Below are 19,079 nucleotides of genomic sequence, written 5' to 3'. Positions count from 1 at the left end.
TCTTCTTCCGATTTCCCAGCCATTTTTCGGGATGTTTACGGCCCAAAAAAATGGTTAAATGGTTAAAATAGCCCGTTTGAACATACCCCAATAAAAAGAATGCCCCAAAATCCACTAGGTACTCCTTTGCTTCTAAGGCCTGTGTTTCGGTCCATTAGGACACTAGGACATGTGAGTTATTTATAAAAACTGCAGAATCTGGACAATTAATATTAATTCGTGTTTCTCTGATAAAACCTTCTGTGTTACAGAAAAAATTGATTAAAATGGAATTTCTGCAAATAAATGAAATTTGTAAATTTGACCTCCACTTTGCTTTAATTCGTAAAAAGTCTAAAGGGTTAAGAAACTTTCTAAATGCTGTTTTGAATAATTTGAGGGGAGCAGTTTTAAAATGGGGTGATTTATGGGGGCTTTCTAATATATAGTCCCCTCAAAGCCACTTCAGAACTGAACTAGTCCCTAGAAAAATAGGCTTTTGACATTTTCTAAAAAATGTGGGAAATTTCTGTTAAACTTATAAGCCTTGTAACGTCCTAGGAAAATAAAAGGATGTTAAAAAAACGATGCAAACATAAAGTAGATGTATTAAAAATGTTAAGTAGTAACTATTATGTGTGGTATTACTGCATGTCTTACAAGCAGATACATTGAAATTTCGAAAAGTGCTAATATTTGCAAATTTTCTCTTAATATTGGTGTTTTTCCACAAGTTCCAAAGTTATTACCACATAAAGTGAAACATGTCAGATTTGAAAAATGAGGCTCTGTCAGGAAGGTCAAAAGTGGCTGCAGCGGGAAGGGGTTAATAATAAATTTTGTGTTACATCTCACAAAACAGAAAATTTTTCAATTGTAATTTTTTTTAAAAACGTTCCCATGTGCAGATATTTTTGTTACATACATGGTTTGGTGCCCCCTGGTGTTCTTTTGATTTCTTCTCTCCACCTAATGTGTGGACTCAGTAGCACTGCCTGGATCTTCTTGTACACAGGTCACGGATTAATTCCTGCAGGCCAGTTCATTAGAATCGGCGTGCTGGATTTATTTTTATGGCAAGATTGGAGCAAAATTTTTTGGTTAAGAATTAATTTAATCCTAACAAGATATCTGTGAATATACGGTACCAATTATCCGGATAATGATATTATTCTTCATTGTGTGTATGTAAATCCAGCCTATATGTGGGTGGACCCTATCACATTACAATCCTTCCTTGGGGTGGGGGGGGGTCACTCCCTCTTTATGATCACATGCCCGTGTGATGATTGGCTGTTTCATCCCCAATTTTGGGTTTAAATAGAGTCTATGATGCACATGTACTAGCAGAAGAGAGAAACTTGACACACAAGATAATGGCGCTTAGTATCATGTTGCTGTGGTTAGTTGGCTGTTTACTCATTCAGGCGACACCAATAAAGGTAAGTAAGGATGCTTCAGTCTCTGAACTGTAACTGTATCCCATGCTTCTCTTACAAGGAGAGGTAGATAGTCCTGTATTTAGTACTTTTCTCATTCTCCCAATATAAACATGTCTCTATTTTCTCATAGAAAACAAAAGATGCTGGAAAAAGTAAGTTAAGATTTTTCTATCTATCTATCTAACCTTATTTCCATTTTTCTTCTCCCAATTAACTCTGCTAATTTTCCTTCTTTCCCTCATGCTTTTTGTTATGGTTTTCACGGTCAATAAAACAGTTACTAGTAATTCAGTTCACCTATCCAATTGCCACTTTAAAGTTGCTCCATCCTCACTTGTACTAACTCTGCCAATACAAATGTATAAAAATGACAAAAATCTTAAGCTTTCTCTGCTTCTTCCTGACTCTAAAAACACATAGAAGAGTACTCACTGTATTATCAAATGGAAAACATACTTTATTTTGTCAGTATTCAACATGTTCAATAGAGGCTAGTCTGCTTTTGGGACAGATTTTTTTGTTTCTACAGATGGTTATTATGTATCACGAAAATTGTTGCCTATGTGAATTATAATGATCTTGCATGGTAAATGTTATCCGTACAGTGAGAGAACAATTGCATCTTGAGTATTGTTTTTGCTGAAATTGTGAGGCTAGGATGGGAAATATCATTATTGTGCTGGTGGTTCTTATTTCTAATCCAACATTGATGCCCCTATTTGCATTGTTCAAATTATGTTCTTGCAGAGGCGTTACTTGAATCTCCTGAAATTTAAGTAAACAAAATTCTCCCCAAAAATCATCATAAGTGAACTCTAGTGAACGCAGTGTTTTGCTAAGGGTAAAAATGTTCTAACATTTGTGCTGCTACTTTGGTATTACATTTTAATTTCTTTTTTTTTTTTTAGCAATTGCCCCTTATCCTTACGCTGACAGCAGAGCAATGTTTGAAATAATTAAGGAAGCAAACAAAGGTGAGATGTGTGTAATATTTGCTAATGAAATTACTGCATTGTATTGATAAACAAAACTTTTTGGGGCAATTTTTGGGTGTTTTTTCATCATTGTGAAAATCTGTCAATATAGACCTAACTATTTGTCCTTTCTCATCGCAGACATCGCTGTCTTCCTTGTGGGTGGTGACATTAACGTTAAACACTCACGTAGTGCCAAAGTATGTCCTGGGTGCCAATGGAAAAAATCAGCAAATGGAATGGTAATAGTTCCGTTTGTCGTGTCCCCTGATTATTGTAAGTTATCCCTATTATAGATCTGACCTGAGATACTTGTGTCTAGAGATGAAGTTTGTCAATATTTTAAACCTAAAAACATAACTCTGTTCTTCTGTTTCCAGCTAGTTTCGAAATATCAATGTTCGATACGCTCATGAAGGAATTTGAGATTATGACCTGTGTACAGTTTGTCAATAGAAGCAATGAACACGACTATATCAGTATAGAGACTGGAGGAGGGTATGGAAATCTATCATTTAAGCTTAACTATAACAGTGTCCACAAAAATGAATCCATGAAGAATGAAAATCAGAGGGGTTGTCTCATCACAAACAACCTCTTTAATATTATAGCCATGAGTTCAGCTACCGAGGCACCCAACAGCGCTCTTGGCTTTTTTTGTAACTCCCAGTGTGCAGCCAACTCTCCATTCACTTCTATGGGGAGTGTGGTCGTCCTGAACTGGGGTCATGGATTCACAGATCTCTCGATGGGTGAGGGCCCCAGGGTTGGGACCCTTACCTCTCAAGTATTTATGATGGGAATACCCCTTAAATTATAGTATAAGTACTCTATTAGTTTTGCAAATGTATAAAAAATTTAGATTTTCCATTCTTCACTATTTTCAAGCTTTTTGCAGTCAGTAAATAGCAAAATTCTTCTTTCTCGCAGCTGGGAATTTGCTACAGTGGTATGTAATCTAAGCTATCCTCTGTAAGCCTAACAGTCAAGGCTACCTACACTGATACATTGGAGCGAGCTAGACCAGAGAGTATTGTCTACACTGGATATAAGTGTAGTAAACTCCCAGTGTGAGAAGGTTCTGGTCTTTACAGGTTTTTAACCTCTAAATGTATGTTTTCATTCACTGACAGCAAAATAAGGGCTTGGAAATGGTGAGGAAATAAAATGCCATGTATGTTCAAAAAAATGGAAGAACTTTTTATTGTAAATTAATTTTATGGGAATATACTTTGATAGCCTATCCTTAATATAGGCAACCATTGTGTGATCAGTGGGGATTTGACCCAGGGACCCCCCCACCCCCACTGATCATGTGCATGGATGTGCTGCTGTGCCTGTAGAGATGCAGCATCTTCTTCTGCTGATTATTGGGGTTTCCGGGGTATGGACCTCCACTCATCACACATTGATATCCTGACCTAAGGATAGGCTATCAACGTACATTTCCAGAAGTCTCTTTAAGCTTTATGTACAAAAAAAACAGAAACCCCCTTTAATGTGTTTACTGTTCATGTACTAATATGGTACTTGATGCTGTTATGTTTTTCAGGTGTTGGTCGTATGTTGGGAAGGTTGGAGGTAGACAGATATTGAGCCTTGATATGCCTTCCTGTATAAAATACACTCTGGTACCACATGAATTCATGCACAATGTTGACTTGAAGGATCACGAGACTGATATCTCATTATTTTTTCTTAAATAGGGGATTACAGCAATTTTATCTTGGATGGAGGAGATACTTTTCAGCTACCATATGGCTACAACTCAATCTTGCAATTTAACTCGTAAGTATATGAAAAAGTTGAAAGTACACGTACATTACTGTAGAGTACCCCATTTTGGATGTATCATGTAAGCTATATTCACACAAAATAACAAGATTATCATGATCTGTTAACCCCTTCGCACTTTGCCACTTTTGACCTTCCTGACAGAGCGTCATTTTTCAAATCTGTCATGTTTCACTTTATGTGGTAATAACTGCGGAATGCTTTTACCTATCCAAGCAATTCTGAGATTGTTTTCTTGTGACACATTGGACTTTACATCAATGGAAAAATTTGCTCTTGAAATAGGCCGTGAAAATTAAAATCAAAATTTTTTCAAAGAAAATATAGGTTTAGCTAATTTTTTATCATTTCCACAAGGACTAAATGAGAAAAAGCACTGCAACATTTGTAAAGCAATTTGTCCTGAGTAAAACAATACCCCACATGTGGTCATAAATGGCTGTTTGGACACACGGCAGGACTTAGAAGGGAAAGAGCGCCATTTGGCTCTTGGAGCTCAAATTTAGCAGGAATTTTTTTGGGAGGCCAAGTCGCATTTGCACAGCCCCTGAGGGGACAAAACAGTGAAAACCCCCCACAAGTGACCCCATTTTGGAAACTACGCCCCTTAAGGAAATTATCTAGGGGTATAGTGAGCATTTTTAACCAACAGGTTTTTTGGCGAAATTATTGGAAGTAGGCCATGAAAATTTAAATGTTTTTTCAAAGAAAATGTAGGTTTAGCTATTTTTTTCTCATTTTCACAAGGATTAAAGGAGAAAAAGCACTGCAACATATGTAAAGCAATTTCTCCTGAGTAAAACTGTACCCCACATGTGGTCATAAACCACACAGCACGGCTTAGAACGGAAGGAGCGCCATTTGACTTTTGGAGCTCAAATTTAGCAGGAATGGTTTGCGGAGGCCATGTTGCATTTGCAAAGCCCCTGAGGGACCAAAACCATGTTGCAAAGCCCCTGAGGGACCAAAATCATGAAAATGCCCAAAAAGTTACTCCATTTAGGAAACTACACCCCTTGAGGATTCATCTAGGGGTGTAGTGAGCATTTGACCCCATAGTTGTTTCATAGGTTTTATTAGAATTTGGACGTGAAAAAGAAAAGTTTTATTTTTTCCAATAAGATGTTGTCGTACTGTAGCTATAAAAAAATTATTTCCATAAGGAATAAAGGAGAAAAATCCCTCCAACATTTGTAAAGCAACTTCTCCAGAGTACGGGCAGTGAAAATAAAAAAAAAATCCTTTTTCTTCAATAAGATGTAGCTTTAGCTCAAAATGTTTCATTTTCTCCACAAATAAAGGAACAAAAGAACCCCAACATTTGTAAATCAACTTCTCCCTCGTACGGCAATACAACATTTGTGGTCATAAACTGCTGTTTGGACACACGACAGGGATCAGAAGGGAAGGAGCGCCATTTGGCTTTTGGAGTGCAGATTTTGCTGGATCGGTTTATGGTCGCTATGTCACATTTGCAAAGCCCCTGTGGGAACAAAGCAGTGGAAACACCCCAGAATTGACCCCATTTTGGAAACTACACCCTCAAGGTATTCATCTAGGGGTGTACTGAGCATGTTAACCAGGCAGGTGTTTTGCAGAAATTAGTGTGCACTCGATGTTGCAGAGTGAAAATGGGATTTTTTGCATAGATGTACCAATATGTGTTGCCCAGTTTGTGCCACCATAACAAGACAGCTCCCTAATTATTATGCTGTGTTTCCCGGTTTTAGAACCACCCTACATGGGGCAATAATCTTTTGCATGGATATTCGACCAGGCTCAGGAGTGAAAGAGTACCATGCGAAGTTGAGGCCTCGTTTGGCGACATACACAGTATTGGTTCACAATTGCAGAGGCTCTGATGTGAAATAATAAAAGAAACCCCTGAGAAGTGACCCCATTTTGGAAACTAAACCCTTCAAGGCATTTATTAAGGGGTGCAGTGAGCATTTTCACCCTAGAGGTCTTTTCCATAAATGATTGTGATGTGGATGGTGCAAAGTAAAAATTTAAATTTTTCCCTAGATATGCCATTTCAGTGGCAAATATGCCATGCATAACTTGTGCCACTGGAGACACACACCCCAAAAATTGTTAAAAGTGTGCTCCCGGGTATGGTGATGCCATATATGTGGAAGTAAACAGGTGTTTGGGCACACTGTAGGATTCAGAAGAGAGGGAGCGCCATTTTTTGCTTTTGGAGCGTTGATTTTGATTTGTAGTAGTTTTGTTTGGAGTTTTACTGGTATTTTAGTTTATAATGTGGGGGCATATGTAAGCTGGGTAGAGTACATCAGGGGCATAGTCAGGTGGTATAATAATGTTTTAAAAAACAAAATAATCCATAAATATTTGTTACGCTGTGAAGCAATCCTCTCTGCACAGGCCGGTGTCGCGCTGATAAATGTCCTTTCTTATCCTCTTTTCGTCCACACTCCGCACCTTTACAGTTTGGGGAATTTTGGTGGGAACTGTCGTCCTGCTATAATACGGGCACCCTCGCTTCCAGCAGATATGTTTGGGCCCTCCCCTTCCTGGTTCCCTAATTTTGGGGCCTTGATAAATTGCCTTTTGAAAGAGAAGAAACGTTCCCCTCGGGCCGGCACAACTGCATATTTTGCTTTCCTGACATATTAAAGCCTTAACAAATTATTTTTTTCATAGACGTAGTGATATTAGGGCTGTTTTTTTTTCAGGACGAGCTGTAATTATTATTGGTACCATTTTGGGGTACATGCAACTTTTTATCCTATTTTTTGGGAGGCAAGGTGACCAAAAAACAGCAATTCTGGCATTTTTCTTTTTTTTATACAACGTTCACCACGTGTCATAAATTACATGTTAACTTAATCTGCGGGTCAGTACGATTACGGCGATATCAAATTTATAGCAATTTTTAAGTTTTATAACTTTTTGCACAATAAAATTACTTTTGTAAAAATAAGGTATTTTTTCTGTCGCCATGTTCTGAGAACAATAACTTTTACATTTTTTAGTCGACGGAGCTGTATGAGGGCTTGTTTTTTTTTGCAGGACAAGCTGTAGCTAGTATTCGTACTATTTTTGGATACATGCGACTTTTTGATCCCTTTTTATTCCAATTTTTGTAAGGCAAAGTGACCAAAAAACCGAAATTCTGGCATTGTTTTTTAAGGTTTTTTTACGCCATTCACCGCGTAGAATGAATAACATAATATTTTTATAGTTCAGGACATTATGGACGCGGCAATACCAAATATGTATGGTTTGTTTATTTTTTTCAATAATAAAGGACTTGATAAGAGAAAAAGGGCGATAGTGTTTTGTTTTATTTTATCACTTGAAACTTTTATTTTATTTTTAACAACTTTTATTTTTACACTTTTTTAAACTTTTCTTTAGTCCAACTATGGGACTTGAAGGTCCAACTGTCAGATTATTTTTCTAATACATTGCACTATCTACGTAGTGCAATGTATTAGATCTGTCAGTCATTCACTAACAACAAGCCGATTAGGCTTCGCCCCCGGGCAGGGCCTAATTGGCTTCCATAATGGCAAAGCAGGATGCCATTGTTAGGCCTCCTATTGCCATAGTTGCAGTCGGCAGTCCTGCGATTGCAGTGCAGAGCTGCCGATCTGCTGCCAACCACTAAGATGCAGCGATCGCTTTCGATACCGGGAGGCCAGTGTTAGGCCTCCGGTTGTCTTTGCAGGCACCGGCATCCCGGCAATTTCATTGCTGGGGTGCAGATGAGCTGCAAACACCTTGAATTCAGCGATCGCTTTTGACTGCTGCATTTAAGGGGTTAATAGCGGGGATCGGAGCAAACTTCGGACCTCACCATTTCCCCAGGGTGTCAGCTATAACATGCAGCCGACACCCAGGTATGGGGGCACCAACTCAGCTTCTGGGCCGGTGTTCACCATTTGTCGTATGGATACGGCAAAAGGCGGGAAGCAGTAGCTTTCCATGAAGTATCTATACAACAAATGTCGAGAAGGGATTAAGGTAACTAACCAGGAACATAAGAATCCGATCCATTTTTTAATTTTTTTTTTTTACAAAATGATCAGTTGTGATCAGCGAGAGAACCCAGAAGCAAGTGTTCAGTTCCCCTGCAGCGCCACCACAGAGGAAATTAAGCATTACGCAGTGTCCCTTTAAATCGATAGGCTATCTGTGTAATGCATGATCATGCTGGGTGCTCCAGAGCAAGAGATGCTTTTTGTAACCACGTTTTGTAAGGCACTAGAAGGGGAACTCCCCCCACTCCATCATTGTACATGAAAAAATGAAAACCCATGAAGTCTAATCTAATTTTAAATATAACCTACATGCGCTTCTTTAGGCATATGATTAACAATAGGCACCTCCCATAGGAATTACTACAGCACAGGAAAGCCATCAATGGACGTTAAATCTGACCCTACCATAACTCTTGGACAGTATGTAGGACTGGATGATTCGGATGTGAAGAAGGTCAACGCGCTCTATAATTGCAGTAAGTACTTATATTTCACCCTGATGTTATAATAGTGATGACGATACGACTCTGCATCATGTGACCGGCCCTGCTGTACTCTACGTACTCACTGTACTACTTGTACATAGAGTACAACGGGGAAGGTCATATAATGAAGAGTCGTATCATCATCAAAAAAGACTGTGCACCTAGACTTCCGGTCCGCCGGCAGCGGTATAAAAATCTATGAAAATCTCAGAATGAGCACGACGGGGGACCGGAATGTATATTAGCGAGTATACCTACATATTGAAATGAGTACACTGTAAATAATTTTTGGTCCACACATAACCCCTTTAACCTCTTAAGGACAAGGACAATTTTGGCCTTGAGGAAAGAACAATTTTTTTTATATTTCCCTCTTTGCATCCCGACGCACATAACTTTTTTTATTTTTTTACGACGTAGTTGTATGAGACTTTGTCTGTTGCGGGACGAGTTGTACTTTATGTAGGTACCATTTTTTGGTACAAATATATTATCGTTTAATTTATATACATTTTCATTTTGGTGAAAATGCTGAAAAAAAGCAGTTCCGCTGCAGTTTTATTATTTTATTTTTTTTACACCCAACACCGATCATCATAAATAATGTTATACATTTGTTGTACAGGTTGTTATGGTCGTGGCAATACCAAATATGTCTATATTATTTCATGTTTTGGGACTTACTGTATATTTCAAAAAGTTTATTTATTCTAAAAAATTTGCATTTCTGTGTATTTTTTTGACAATTTTTCTTTATTTAACATTATTTAACCCGGGGCAAAGATTCAGATTGGCGCCCCCCCCCCCCCCAATTTATTTCCCGACATCTCCTTCCCCCTCGCCATGTTTTCTTTCTTTACCAATCAATGAGGTGTAATTTTTTTTTCACAATTTTTTTAATGTAACTCTAGTATAAAAGCATTTCTACATTTTACAAGCGATGTAGTTCTATAATGTAATTAACATAAAAATAAATGAAAATAAAATAAATTAAAGAGGCCACACACAGCCCCCTGTAGATAGCGCCACACAGCCCCCTGTAGATAGTGCCACACACAGCCCGCTGCCCCTTTGTAAATAGCGCCACACTCCCCCCCTTGTAAATAGTGCCACATTCCCTCCTTTTAAATAGCGCCACACTCCCTCCTTGTAAATAGCGCCACACTCCCCCCCCTTGTACTTAGCGCCACACTGGAACAGACCGGTCAGCGGTAGCCTACCGCTACCACTCTCCGCTCTGCCTGGTGTGACTTACCGGAGAAGCCGACGAGGTCATTCGGTGCAGGCAGCGGCGGAGTTCCTTCTGACTAGGGTTGGTGACAGCCAGGGCCGACCTTAGCTTGGATGGCGCCCTGTGCGGGACTCTCTATTGCCGCCCCCTACACAAACCAAAAATTAACCACATATATGGACACGCTGGAACATATATACTGTACATACATAAAGACAGATATTTAGACATACAGGCAAATATACATACACACATCTGGAACATACACATACACATACAGGTAAATATATAGACGTACAGACACATATACGCACACACACCGGCAGATAAATACACAGACCGGAACATATACAAATACATAAAAGGCACAAATATACAAGCACAAAGACACATTCACAAACAGACCCATATATACCCACACAGGCACACATGTACACAACACAGATAATGTAGTAGATGTTACCTGCTGTCCTATGTAACAACACAGATAACACACAGTGATAACTCTCTGAGTACAGATAATGTAGCAGATGTTACCTGCAGTCCTATGTAACACCACAGATAACACAGTGATAACTCTGAGTACAGATAATGTAGTAGATGTAAGAGACAAACACATGCAGAGACACAGACAGACAGAGACACACACACACACACACACACACACACACACACACACACTGTAACATATACACATACAAACACAGAGACACACACAATGTATTCACACTACACAGACATATTCACACAGACACTCACCATGTCTCCTTGCTGACAGGTCAGGACGGGCTGTGGGCGGAGCTTCCTCTCTGCTTCGGCGTGTGTGTAGAGCACAGAGGCAGATGCTGGAAGGCTGCAGCACGGGAGTGGACCTGTGCCCTGACCTGAGTCTCATCTGACCTCATGTCACTGATGTGAGGTCAGGTGACAAGTCAGGTGACTGGACTGGTCCACTCCCTGGCCGTCACAGACCCGAGTCAGAACGCCGTAATTTCCTGGCTCTTCCTAAAGCTGCTGCAGGTGTCCGACATACGGGGCGCCTGTCAGCAGCGATCAGCTGCTCTTCGGTGCCCCCCCTTTCCCTACCACCGGGTTGCGCCCAGGGCACATGCCCCGCCTGCCCCCCCTAGCTACGCCCCTGATCTCAGTATGCCCCAACAACAGACAATATGGTCAGACAGCCCTGGGGTCCCTCAATGGATCCTAGGCTGTCTGGCCATACAAGTTTTGGGCTTAGATCGAGTCACAGGGATTTTCTGTGATGCGATCAAAGGGCAGTCCACCCTCCTCTTATTTACTTTGAATGCTGCAATCAGCTTTGATTGTGCAAGGAGTTAACCTCTTCTCTCCGCCGTTGGAGTGGGTCTGCGGCTGTCTATTATAGCCGTTGCCCCGCTCTTGATCACTCACGGACATGACTGTAACACAGGACGAGAATGCTCGTCCTACTGCGCAAAGTACCCGCCGCTCAGGACGAGTATTCTCATCCTGAGTCGGCATGTAGTTAATCTCTATATGTTATGTCTATGGCTGGGCTAGATCAAGGTGTGTGGAGGTCCCTGAGTAATATGGGTCCCTAGCAGGGACGTAACTAGGAAACACTGGGCCCTATAGCAAACTCTTAAATGGGGCCCCCTCAGGTGCCACACACAGCCCCCCTTATAGATAGTGCCACCCATAGATTGTGCCATACAGCCCCCCTGTAGACAGTGCTATACAGCCCCGCCTGTAAACAGTCACATCCCACTTGTAGATAGCGCCCCCTACCACCTCCCTTGTAGATAGTGCCATACAGCCCTTTGTGGATATCGGCATGAAACCCCCCTGTATATAACGCCATACAGTTCTCCCTGTATATAGTGCCACACAGCTCCCCTCCCATGTATGTATTGCCACACAGCCCCCCTTAGTAGATAGCGCCACACAGTTACCCCTTAGTAGATAGTGCCACACACAGAACCCTGTAGATTGTGCCACACACAGCCCCCTGTAGATAGAGCCACAGCCCTCTTTCTTGTAAATAGTGCCATACAGCCCCCCTAGTAGATAGTGCCACAAAGCCCCCCTTAGTAGTGCCACACAGTCCCTTGTATATAGCACCACACAGCTCCCCCATGTGTATAGTGCCACAAAGCTCCCCCTTGTGTATAGTGCCACACAGCCCCCCTTGTATATAGTGCCACACAGCCCCCGAAATAGTACAAGGCAATGGCACATCCGAGAAAGTTGTATCAGCCAGGGGGAATGTCAATCAAACATGGAAAGGTGAGTTTGGAGGCAGGACTATGTGACTCTTCAGGATAGCGGCACCACCCCATGACCCTTTAATGAGTAATTAGCATATGGTGTGCGCCGTCTAAAAGTGGATTTTATAGATTTTTGCTGCGTCTGAAAAAACAGCATACATTCGGAAATATTGTCAGGTCATGTATTACCGCATGGTGGCGGTTCAAGGGGTTAAAACTACCAGACAGGTTTCCATTAAATATACAACAAATAAAAAACAATTGTATGTGCCCTGCAATTTTGTTATTATAAATATATCCTATATAATTAGAGCACCAGAACCAAGCTCAGTACATAAATACAGCACTAGAACCAAGCTCATACATATATACGGCACGAGAACCAAGCTCATACCTATATACGGCACTCGAGCCAAGCTCATACCTATATACGGCACAAGAGCCAAGCTCATACATATATACAGCACCAGAACCAACCTCAGTACTTAAATACATAACTAGAACCAAGCTCTGACATATATACAGCAACAGAATAAACATCAGTACATACATACAGCACTAGAACCAAGCTCAGTACACATATACAATAACAGAACCAAAGTCAGTACATATATACAATACCAGAACAAAGCTCAGTACATATATACAGCACCAGAACCAAGCTCAGTACATAAATACAGCACCAGAATCAAGCTCAATACATAAATACAGCACCAGAACAAAGCTCATACATATATACAGCAACAGAACAAAGCTCAATACATAAATACAGCCCCAGAACCAAGCTCAATACATAAATACAGCACTAGAACCAAGCTCATACATATATACAGCACGAGAGCCAAACTCATACATATATACAGCACCAGGACAAAGCTCAGTACTTAAATACAGCATCAGAACCAAGATCAGTACATATATACAGCACCAGAGCAAAGCTCAGTACATATATATAGCCCCAGAACCAAGCTCAGTACATATATACAGCACCAGAACAAATACAGCTATATTTAGTGCAACCCCTGCCGTATAGGTTTGTATGGCGTAAAACTGCAGCTCCCAGCATGGCCCAAACAATGGTAAGGATATGCTGGGAGATGTTGTTTAAAAAAAAAAAATCAAACCACCCATCATCTCGCTGCAGATCATACAATGACTACAGTGCTGATTAGAGGCAGAATAAACATTTTTATTAAGTGACTCACCGGTGCCGTCTCAGATTCTAGTTCTTTTTCTCTTTTCTTCTCCCACCAATCCAGACCTCTATGATGGATTTCTCCCGGCCACAACCCATTTCTGCAGTTTTCAGCTCAGAAGTCTTCAGCTTCTCACTTTCAAAACATTTCTGCACCTATAAACGAAGATAAATTCTCAACACCTCTAAATATAAAAGTGCCATACACTGCACCTCTAACTATAAGAGCGCCATACACTGTGTCCCTGATTATTATAGTATCATACACTGTGTACCACATACACATCATGCCCCCTGTAGTTAGTGCCCCCATAGCCCCCCTGTAGATAGTAACTCCCATAGAGCCTCTGTAGATAGTGCCCTACATAAAAGCCCCTGTAGATAGTGCCCCACATACAGCCCTCTGTATATAGTGCCCAAATATGGACTCTAGAGATGCAATGCAATAGTGCTAACCACTGAGCCAACCTGCTGACCTATATATAGATAGTGCCACACAGCTAACCCACCCCTGTATATAGTGTCCCACATATAGCCCACTCCTATAGATAGTGCCCTACAAATAGCTCCCACGATAGTTCTCCACATATAGCGCACCGCTGTATAGTGTCCCACATATAGCCCACCCCTTTAGATAGTGCCCTACATATAACTCCCCCATATATAGTGATCCACATCCCCACACATAGACCCCCCCTGTAGATAGAGCCCCACTGTAGATAATGCTACTCAGTTTTAGTAGAAAAAAAAAATGTTACATACTCACATGATCCCGTTCCGTCCGGTGGCAATGCAGATCTGCTATCTTCTGAGCTGGTCTGCTGGAGCTGAACGACGCAGGCGGCACTTCGTTGAAAGGCGCTGATTGAAAGGGCAGAATGACTTGCCCCGTCAATCAGTGCCCTTCAACCACGGAAGCGGCGTGATTACGTCATTGAAAGGCGCTGATTGGCGGGGAAAGTCATTAGACGCAGGTACAATTATCGCTATAGACGCAGGTACAATTACTGCAAAAGGGGGTGGCTGTCGCTAGCACCGGGGCCCCCTCCGGTGCTAGCGGCACCACCGGGCATGAGAGGTCCCGTGCCGCCCAGACCATAAATGTTAGAGGCTCGGCGGCGCGGGCCCTGCAGTAGCGTCGCTACCGCCGTAGCAGCCATAACGGTTGCTAGCGGCGCCACCGGGCATATGGGGAGGGGGCGTGTTGGCGGGCAGCACAGGCCCCCTCATGCCAAGGGCCCCGTAGAAGCCACTATGGCTGCTACAGCGGTAGTTACACCACTGGTTCCTGGGCTATCCTTTTTATTTGCGGAAGGAATGAATACTATCTTAGAAAAAAATAAAAAGCTACAGTACAGATGAAAAATGAAAATAATATAGCTACACTATATTTAAAGATTACAAATGGTATCACAATCTATCACAACAACCATGCAGCATTAAAATAATACCACCATAAAGTGCTCGGACAATGGCATAACAATGCCCAAACAACAGCATTATATTGTGCCAAAATAATATTGCCATATAATGCCCAAATAATACCTCTATATACGACCTATATAATAAATATCACCGAACCTGCTGATTTGGGCAGTCTGGTGACTTTCAGAAGATAAGTGCTGCCAGAGAGTTCTGCTATTGGCCAATATCTTCCTCCCTATTGAAATAGATATGCACACTTGTTTGATCTGAGCATGCATGCTTATGGGGAAACGGAAGAAATAGATATATCACCTGAACGCGTGTTGTGCCGACTATCTTGTGTGTATAGTTATGGTATCAGAGACTTGTAGCACCCTGCTATGATTTGTCATGGGGAGAGTGGTGAAGGCCCCTGGATGGTGAAGGGCATTTGCCCATTTTGCCTCCCCTATAATCCAGCTGTGGTTTGAGGGTATGTATGTGTTTTAACGTCCTTCTGTTTTCCGTGTCCTTTTCTTTGCTGGGTCTTCAGGATTCTCATGGCTTCTGTGATTGCATCCACCCATCCATTTGTTGTCCTCTTCTTTTCCCTGCTTTTCTTCTGGGCATAATTATGTTTTCCAATGAATTGTTAGTTTTCATATTTTTTATGCATTTATGCTGCAAGTTTAAGTATGATTTCATGGCAAATTTTGTATTTTTTTTAAGATGTGTGTTCAAGAAAGTTTGTGAAATTATCAGGAACTTTCATCTATAGCTCAACTCTATCAAGCCAAGGAGGACCCAGCTGCTTTTATCTTATACAATCTGTCTACAAGGTACATATTAAATATCAAACAAACATCTGTTGTATTAAATACTTTTCCTGAACAAAAGCTTATTGGCTTTGAGCTTACACTGTTACTTCCTTCTCTTCCATCCCAGGTTTCCCTGCAGCTCAATGACATCAATATCTTATCATCTCCTGACTGTGATGATGCCTACATTAAAGTCTATGATGGAGTCAGTAAATCATCGCGTCTTCTGCTGGACAAGACATGTGGAAGCAACGTAGTTCCACCTCTAATTTCATCCGGATTTTACATGCTGATAGAGATTGTGAACAACCAGCCATCAGTTGAGAGCACATTTAGTGCTTCCTATCAATCAGGTAAGTGTCCTCCACTTTTCAAATCCACCTAAACAAAAACATGCTGGAAAAATAACTACCAAGGTAGGAGGCATGGGAGCTGCTATGTGGCCCAGCAGCTAAGGGGTCCATACAGGGGCTTAGATATAGGGGATGCAGTGGTAGCAGTTGCACCCGGGCCCTGGAGACTGAGGAGGCCCAAAATCCCCTCAGCCACATAAGAGGACACCAGTATTATAAATTATATATGGTAGGTGGGGGAGCTGTGAAAGATTTTGTATTGGGGCCCAGGAGTTTCAAGTTACGCCTCTAGGTCCACCTCCACTTATTGGTGAGGTGCAGTAAGTGATCGCTGTGGAAGAGTAGGGGCAGTGCCGGCTCAAGGTTTATGTGGGCCCTTGGGTGACAGACTTAGTATGTCCTTTTGTGGGGGAACTCATGGTGGCAGTAAAATGTCAAACGTCACTTTGTGCCCCCATATAGACGTTAGGCCCTGTTTATGCCCCAATATAGAAGTTAGGCCCCCCGTTTGTACCCCCATAAATTTAGCGCACTCTGTAGATACTGCCACACAGCCCCCCTATCAGGTAGTGCCACACAGCCCCCTCTCCCTGGTAGTGCCACACAGCCCCCCTCCCTGGTAGTGTCACACAGCCCCCTCCCTGGTAGTGTCAATCAGCCCCCTCAGGTAGTGCCAATCAGCCCCCCTCCCAGGTAGTGCCACACAGCCCCCCTCCCAGGTAGTGTCACACAGTCCCCTCCTCCGAGGCAGTGCCACACAGCCCCCCTTCCTGGTAGTGCCACACAGCCCCCCTCCCAGGTAGTGCCACACAGCCCCCTCTCCCAGGTAGGGACACACTGTCCCCCACCCTGGTAGTGCTGCACAGCTCCCCTTCCTGATAGTGCCACACAGCCACCCTCCCTGGTAGTGCCACACAGTCCCCCTCCCTGTAGGTAGCGCCTTTGAGGTTCCCTGTAGGAGTGCAATACCCAGCCAGAGAATTGCCGACCCTTTGACTGGGGATTCCTCTCCAGGAGAAGCCCCTGATGTCACTGTCCATATATAGACAGTGTTGTCAGGGGCAACCCCAGAGCTATAGTCCCGGGCAGAGCGCTACTAGTACTCTGCCTGGGAACCATGCTCTGCTCTTGACATCACTGTCCATATATGGATAGTGATGTCCGGAACAGAGCTTAAGTCCTGGGCAGAGCGCTAATAAAGGCTCTGCTCCGGTACTCCAGCTCTGGGGAAGCCCCTGATATCACTGTACATATACGGATACTGATGTCAGGGGCAACCCCAGAGCCAAAGATACCGGGAAAAGCGATACTAGCACTCTGCCTGGGACACTGCTTTGCTCCTGACAACACTGTCCATACATGGACAGTGATGTCAGGAGCTTTCCAGAGACAGAGTCCCGCAGCAGAGCTGCTAGCACTCTGCCTGGGACTCCTTCTCTCCTCCTGAGATCACTGTCCATATATGTACAGTGATGCCATGACGACGGGGCCCCACAAGGGTAGTGGGCCCTGCAACTTGCCCGGGTTTGCCAGGTGCTGACGCCGGCCATGAGTACAGGGAACGGCAGTGGAAAATTAAATGCAGAACATTCATCCACCAAAGAAAGGACGAGAAACACCGGAGACCACTGAGGACTTCATGTCGTGAACTCACTTCCTGCTGAAAGTAGTCATGGTAGAGTGGGACCCCATTTAAAGTTTTGATATGAAACCCCATAACTCTGTTTTACACCCCTACTTGTTCTTCTGGGTTATTATAGACAAGAAAAAGTGACTACTATGACTTTTTTTAAACTTACACACTAAAAAGTTATGATTTAAACAAACCGAGAATGAACACTAAGTCAAATTCTTTTCACATAGTGAAATACGGAGAGACCTTCGTGGCGCAAACCGGGATTGTGAAATCTCCAGGATTTCCTAATATATATCCAACCCATCTGGACGTTGTATATAGCATCATAGCCCCTGAAGGATATACGGTAAAAAGTTACATCTCAAAGGCTGATAATCTCTCATGATTTTCATTAGGTTTGAAGTGTGACTGGACATTTACATCACATTCCAAAAAGTACAATCCCACATTTCTGATTGACTCAAGATATTTGTTGTTATCGATGCAGTCTGTTTATCATAATATTAGATATGAAAATAATGTCAATGTTGATTTTACGCAACAAAAATCATTGTTTAAAGCATTGCTTCTCAAACTGTAAGTTGGGCCTATACCCAGTTGGACACAACCGAGTGCCACTCGGACCATATTTCATGGCATCCGAGTGGCACCCGATAATTTTCACTAACCTATTCACTTAGTGGGTGAATTGGGTACGTGAACACGGACCCGACGTTCCGATCCATGGAAAGAGAGAACATGTCCTATCTTTCCACGGACGGGACTCGGGCGGCACGACGGTCTTTTGCAAGGGCCCTAACTGGTGAGGTGCCATACAGTTCCTTACAGGGCACTGCATGCCTGCCGAACACCCCAGATTCCACAGGACAGGAGGGAACTTCTACATTTCTTCTTGTGGCAAGAAAAGGCCGGGGGCGACTGGATACAGTGACTGATAATGGGCACTGTGGCTTACATGTGGCCGCTGTGTGGCCTTTTATCCAGCACACTTTCCACACGACATCCATATGCCCATATTTTGGTAAGGATGTCGACCACTAGTGACGCCCACTTTTTGAGAAGCAGTGGTGGCTTAGTCAAAATATTAAATTGACAATCTGTACTGTATTGTAATTCCACCAATCCCAGACTCACGCATACATCCTTTACATGTTTGTTTTTTTTACAGGTGGTTCTAAACTTCCTATTTTTTTGGATTCAAAATTCACCAAAATGCATCCCAGAGTATTTGATAATTAGAGATGGTCCGTTAACCACATCCCCAATCCTGGGCACATATTGTGGACGTCTTGACAACATACAGGTGGCGTCTACTGGCAATGTAGTACTTCTACAGTTCCACAGTGGGAATCTTATTGAATATAATGGGTTTTATGCAAAGTATAAGTTTGGTAAGTGAGATCAGATATTTGTTGAACCACGTTGAGCAGTTTTCAAATTATTTTACCAGCCACTGTCATATTTAGGTCCTTACTGACCACACAAGTATAGCTGTATGGGTATTGTCCTATCCTT

General features: G+C 42.4%; 1 protein-coding gene across 10 annotated transcripts in view; it reads left to right on the top strand.

The window, feature by feature from the left end:
* The first annotated feature begins 1,313 nt into the window (after positions 1-1,313).
* Positions 1,314-19,079, top strand: part of LOC142759143 (embryonic protein UVS.2-like) — a 32,347-nt gene continuing 14,581 nt past the window's right edge. For 9 of the 10 annotated variants that reach the window (XR_012883092.1, XR_012883096.1, XR_012883095.1 and 6 more), the window contains exons 1-12: positions 1,314-1,421; positions 1,552-1,573; positions 2,330-2,395; positions 2,537-2,671; positions 2,776-2,893; positions 3,948-3,976; positions 4,102-4,183; positions 8,551-8,672; positions 15,487-15,596; positions 15,703-15,928; positions 17,792-17,910; positions 18,733-18,955. Coding sequence is in view for 3 of the 10 variants with exons in the window: in XM_075861029.1 (XP_075717144.1) it covers positions 1,356-1,421; positions 1,552-1,573; positions 2,330-2,395; positions 2,537-2,671; positions 2,776-2,893; positions 3,948-3,976; positions 4,102-4,183; positions 8,551-8,672; positions 15,487-15,596; positions 15,703-15,928; positions 17,792-17,910; positions 18,733-18,955 (1,318 nt within the window). In the remaining 7 variants the exon portion in view is untranslated. Of the gene's footprint in view, positions 1,422-1,551; positions 1,574-2,329; positions 2,396-2,536; positions 2,672-2,775; positions 2,894-3,947; positions 3,977-4,101; positions 4,184-8,550; positions 8,673-15,486; positions 15,597-15,702; positions 15,929-17,791; positions 17,911-18,732; positions 18,956-19,079 lie in introns of those variants that run through there. The other variant, XM_075861031.1, reaches the window with a different exon arrangement.

Source organism: Rhinoderma darwinii, chromosome 4, assembly GCF_050947455.1.
Source record: "Rhinoderma darwinii isolate aRhiDar2 chromosome 4, aRhiDar2.hap1, whole genome shotgun sequence".
NCBI classification, from domain to species: domain Eukaryota; kingdom Metazoa; phylum Chordata; class Amphibia; order Anura; family Rhinodermatidae; genus Rhinoderma; species Rhinoderma darwinii.
This window is presented reverse-complemented; position numbering and strand designations above follow the sequence as displayed.